Source organism: Gossypium arboreum, chromosome 10 (genome assembly GCF_025698485.1).
Source record: "Gossypium arboreum isolate Shixiya-1 chromosome 10, ASM2569848v2, whole genome shotgun sequence".
Lineage (NCBI taxonomy): Eukaryota > Viridiplantae > Streptophyta > Magnoliopsida > Malvales > Malvaceae > Gossypium > Gossypium arboreum.
Window position 1 is genome coordinate 5,266,070 of NC_069079.1, and position 4,862 is coordinate 5,270,931.

General features: G+C 29.5%; 1 protein-coding gene across 1 annotated transcript; it reads left to right on the top strand.

Annotated features, from left to right (window-relative positions):
- Positions 1-1,122: 1,122 nt before the first annotated feature.
- LOC108488531 (auxin-responsive protein SAUR78) lies at positions 1,123-1,976 on the top strand. The gene has a single exon (XM_017792810.2). The coding sequence runs from the start codon at positions 1,307-1,309 to the stop codon at positions 1,664-1,666; it is 360 nt and encodes a 119-aa protein (XP_017648299.1). The 5' UTR covers positions 1,123-1,306; the 3' UTR covers positions 1,667-1,976.
- Positions 1,977-4,862: the final 2,886 nt, after the last annotated feature.

A 4,862-nucleotide genomic window follows, 5' to 3' on the forward strand; every position in this document is an offset into this window, starting at 1 on the left:
TTTATAAATATATATATATATAAAGGTAGTTTGGTAACGCACATTATAAAATGCGTAAAAAGACGAAAATGTGAAAAATTGTAACGCATATTGTGGGAGAAATGAGATACCCACCAGCTCAAAATACTTTGTTTTTTATACTACAAAATTTTGAAACAAAAAAAAAAAAAGGGGGTATTTTAGTGTTTGGAAATGGTGACTGCTTACCAACCAACAGCTAGATTTTGTTGCTTTTAATCATGTACATGAACAAGAACAATGAAACCACCATTTTGTCCTACTCTCTCATTTCTTTCTTACATTATTGCCCTTTCATTCTTATTTTAAGTATGTTGTTTGGTGATCATTTTTCATCATTATGAGAAAATTTTTGGAGTCTTTTTCAAGATATGTAAAAACGGTAAATTCGCTATAAAGACCCACATTCAGGTTTTATGATTCTAGTGCGGAAGATGTGTGATTTAAGTTAATACCAAGTATTAATTAAAGTTAATAATAACATGGAAAAAGTATTGACCTTATACATCTCAACTTGCTAATTTTTCTTTTTTTTTGGTGAATTACAATCATAGGGTAAAACTCGAACAACCAATGCAACAAACACGATTTAAACTCAAACCACATTTGAGGCGGTGAACACCCTTGACCAAAAGTTAAGTCTAACTATTCCTACTATAAAATGTTTGATTTAACTATTGACCAAAAGCATAAATTTTATAAAACTTATCTAAATATATAATTTTATTGTAAAAAGAAATAGAAATTATAAGTAAAACACACATGATTTACTCGAATATGAAATTTCAAAATTCTAAATATCCATTAACCTGACTTTGATAAAATCAAAAAAAGATAATCATTTTATGTATTTATTTATTTCATCACCTTTTTCACCTACCTTCATCAGAATAAGTTTGTCGATTTCAATTTTTCTGTATAAAATTCTACTATATCTATCAATTAATATCATCTTAAATATTAATATAAGTTTGCTATAAAAATCACATTAAAATGGAATAAATATAAAGAAAAGGTATTTATAAAAAAAAAAAAAAAGAATGTCCCCACCAAATGGTCAAACAGGGGGCAACTGGTTTTTTCATTTTCTGCAAAACCAAATATGTCATTTCTTAGCTGTAATGGTATTATATCAAACAGTGGGCCTTAAGCAGTAGCAATGGCCTCCCCCTTCTGTTCTTTTATATACTGACTTTCCTTCACTTTTCTCTGCAAATTCATCTCAAAACAACAATCCCCCTCTTCTCTTCTTCTTCAAAACCCAGTTAAGAGAACATAGATTATATATATGGCGAAAGTTGGGAAGCTAACGAAGCTCAAGTCTGCAATAAAAAGATGGCCTTCTTTAACGAAACTCACCCGTACAAGCAGCGCCATAGCGTCCGCTTCAGATTCTGAGGATCAGAAGAGAAATATTCCGACGGGTCTTCACGCAGTTTACGTCGGGAAGTCACGGCGGAGATACCTGGTACGGTCGGAGATCATCTGTCATCCTTTGTTTCAAGAGTTGATCGATAGGTCGGGTAATGAAAGTGAAGTCATTGTGTCTTGTGAGGTTGTTTTGTTTGAACACTTGCTTTGGATGCTTGAGAACGACGGGGCGCAATTGGGTTCCATGGAAGAGTTGGTCGAGTTCTACACTTGCTAACAAAAGGAAAATGGTGATGACTAAACCATTGTTGAGTTTGTAAAAAACAGGGGAGGGCGTGAAAGGGAAATAATGAAAATCAATTTTTAGTGTAGGATGATATAAATTTAGTGTTTTGAATGTTCCATTGGGGACGATGAGGATTAACCCATAATTTGATTTTAAATCATGATCGATGTTGCTTATCAAACAACTTTTATAGGAAATTTGTTGTTCTGTTCTGTGTTCTTTTTAAATGTTCTGTAAGAACTGTTACAACCAAAACTGGTTGAGACTCGAAAAATGGAAATTAAATTTGGTTGTTTTTCAATCTTTTTCTTAATTACAGACATTGATATTATCACGTTTATTTCTTTACATAAAACAATTATTTAATTATAATTTAAAAACTTGTAGGATAAAACTTTCTGGATTTCGTAACAAGAATTATAAATAATTTTACAGTACAAAATTTTCAATTTATAATTAATTTATTGTTTTATCTAAAATAAAAGAAAATATATAAAAATAATTATATCTAATAATTCAAATCAAAATCCCTTTATTTACAGGCAGGTGAAATGAAGCCTAATTCTCATATCTTTGTGCCCACTGCCAGCAGAAGAAAAATGAAAATATATATTTTTTTAAATTGATAGTAAAGTTTTTTATTTTTATTTTTGGCCCTTAGGAGTCGGTTATTTTTTAAAAGCACTTTTAAAATAAAATTATCACTAAACAAATACTTTTGAGCTTTCTAAAACTACTTTTGATCAAAATAAAAACATAAAATTTTAATTTTTTCTCGAAAGTACTTAGACCAAAAATATTTCTGAAAAGCAATGTTAAATTGGCCGATAAACCGATTTTAGTGAAGAACGAGAACTCCCTTCTAAAAAATTCAAATTATTACGTGAAAGATTATGAAAGTTTAAAATTTTAAAATTCAAATTAAATTTTTTTCCCTAATACAACATTGTTAAAGATCCAAAGTGTTGAAACGAAGGAGGTAGTGGCGAATGCAAGACGACAAGGGCTTTGGCTTTACTTCAAAATAGTAAAATTGATTTTAAGATCCCTTATAAATTATGAAATTATAAATTAATGTAATGATAAATTGCTTTATAAACCTCTCAAAATTATAATTTAATTGTGATTACTTAAAAAAAATTCAGCCTTTCGACCTAAAAGAAGGGCCTAAGATTACTGTAATCTCACACAGATTAAAAAAAAAAAAAGAAGATATAAACACAAAGTCGAAATAAATAATAATTAATTTCTTCACTAGCTGATACTTTTTTAAGAGATAAATAATTAACCATGAAATGTACATAAGTGGGGGATCGACCCTCAACCACATTATCAAGGGATGAACTACATAGATAGTCATTTAACAATAAAATTTTTTTATTTAGGCACTTAAAATAAAAATTTATAATTTAGACACCTATGTTACATAATTTGTTCATTTCAGTCAAACCCATTGAAATCACAAAGAAGAAAAAATAAATAAATATAAATTTAGTCTTTAATTTTTATATATTATATCAATTTAGTAATAATTTTAAAAATTAACCTTCAAAATTTATAAATATTTTCAATTTGATCATGATTCTAAAACATTAAATAATTTATATAAAAATATAAATATTTTCATAAAAAAACAATAAATGTAAAATAAATATTGGAACTTTAAAACAAGTTATAAAACTTCAGCTGTAGCTACTGATCGGTTGTATGTTTGTCAACCAAACAACAACTCTATGTATCGGATAAAAGAAGCTCCGACGAGTGTGGAAAGAGCGGCAGAACGGGACCGATGGTGGTTGAATTGGAATGACTGAATGTTTGAGTTTCTGAAATCGGAGGAAGGGAGGGTTTCCATTTCTTTATTGTGCTGATGAACATGAGGAGGGGAGTTGGTCTTTTCTCTCTGTTTTTTAATGTTTGTTTGATATTGATTTTGTTGCCCGAGATGTAGTTATGACTCGTGGCAGCTTAAACGTTTTTATTGGTAGTTGTGGCGGTGAAATTTCAACTCCTCTCTTATTTCTCTTACGATTACAAAAACCCCGGAATAATATCGACGCTCTGGTCTGGTTTGGTCTGTGGACGATGAGGGTGGGGCGACGGAGAGGGACGGGAGGGGATTTTATTTTATTTAATATTAATATTAATATTTATTTAATATTATTTTGTTATTACGTTTTAATATTTATTTATTTTAGGGTAAATTATTAAAATAGTCACTTTTATTTACTTCAAATTATATTTTAGTCACTTATGTTTAAAATGTTACGTTAGTTATTAAGTTATTAATTGTCATTAATGATATAACGGTGTGATGATATGGGACGTTAAATCATCATTTTAAACAAAATTTTAGGTTAAATTATACAATTGGTCCGTATAATTTTTTATTTTAAGCAATTCAATATTTTTCTTTTATGTTGTTTTATTTTTATTTTTATTCTCCTTTGCTTCTCTTTTTGCCTTCCTTTTTTCTGTTTTTTTAATATAATTTTTTATATTTTCTATTTGTTAAAACTAGTTCCTATATTATATTTTTTTTCAACCATTTAAATTTTCTTTTTATTTCTTTATTTCCTTTTTCTTCTTCCACTAGCATAAAACTCAGTTGAATTGGAACGGTAGCAAATGTGTCTGTCACATTATCGAGATAGTTTTATCCCCTAGGGTAGGTGTATAGGGCGATAACATATACGCATGAGGGTAGCATGAAGCTGGACTGATCCCGATGCTAGCAGGTGTAGGTGCACAGTCTTTTTCACCGCACTTAGTCAAATTTCAGTGTGAAAAACTAGGCAGTGATCGATGATGATGTTGATGATGAGCAAGGGTGTTTCCATCTACTTCAGTTTTGGTCCCCTATTCTTTTGTCATAACTCCCTACAAAATTTAACGAAGATCTCATCTATATTTCTGAATTATGTCAACAACATCTCAGTATGTGTCATCATTATCTCATCCAAACCCTACAACACCACAGTTTTTCATTCTTTTTATGAACAACATTTCATAAATGGCTTAATATTTTGTATATTATACCTTCATAAATTAGCAAATCATATCAGGTGGAAGCATAAAATCCGAAACATTAAAATAAACGACAAAGTGTTTAGAGGGAAACTTAAGATTAAAATTACATGACAAATTAGGAAGACCGAACGAGAGCGTTGGTATAATAATGGTTTCC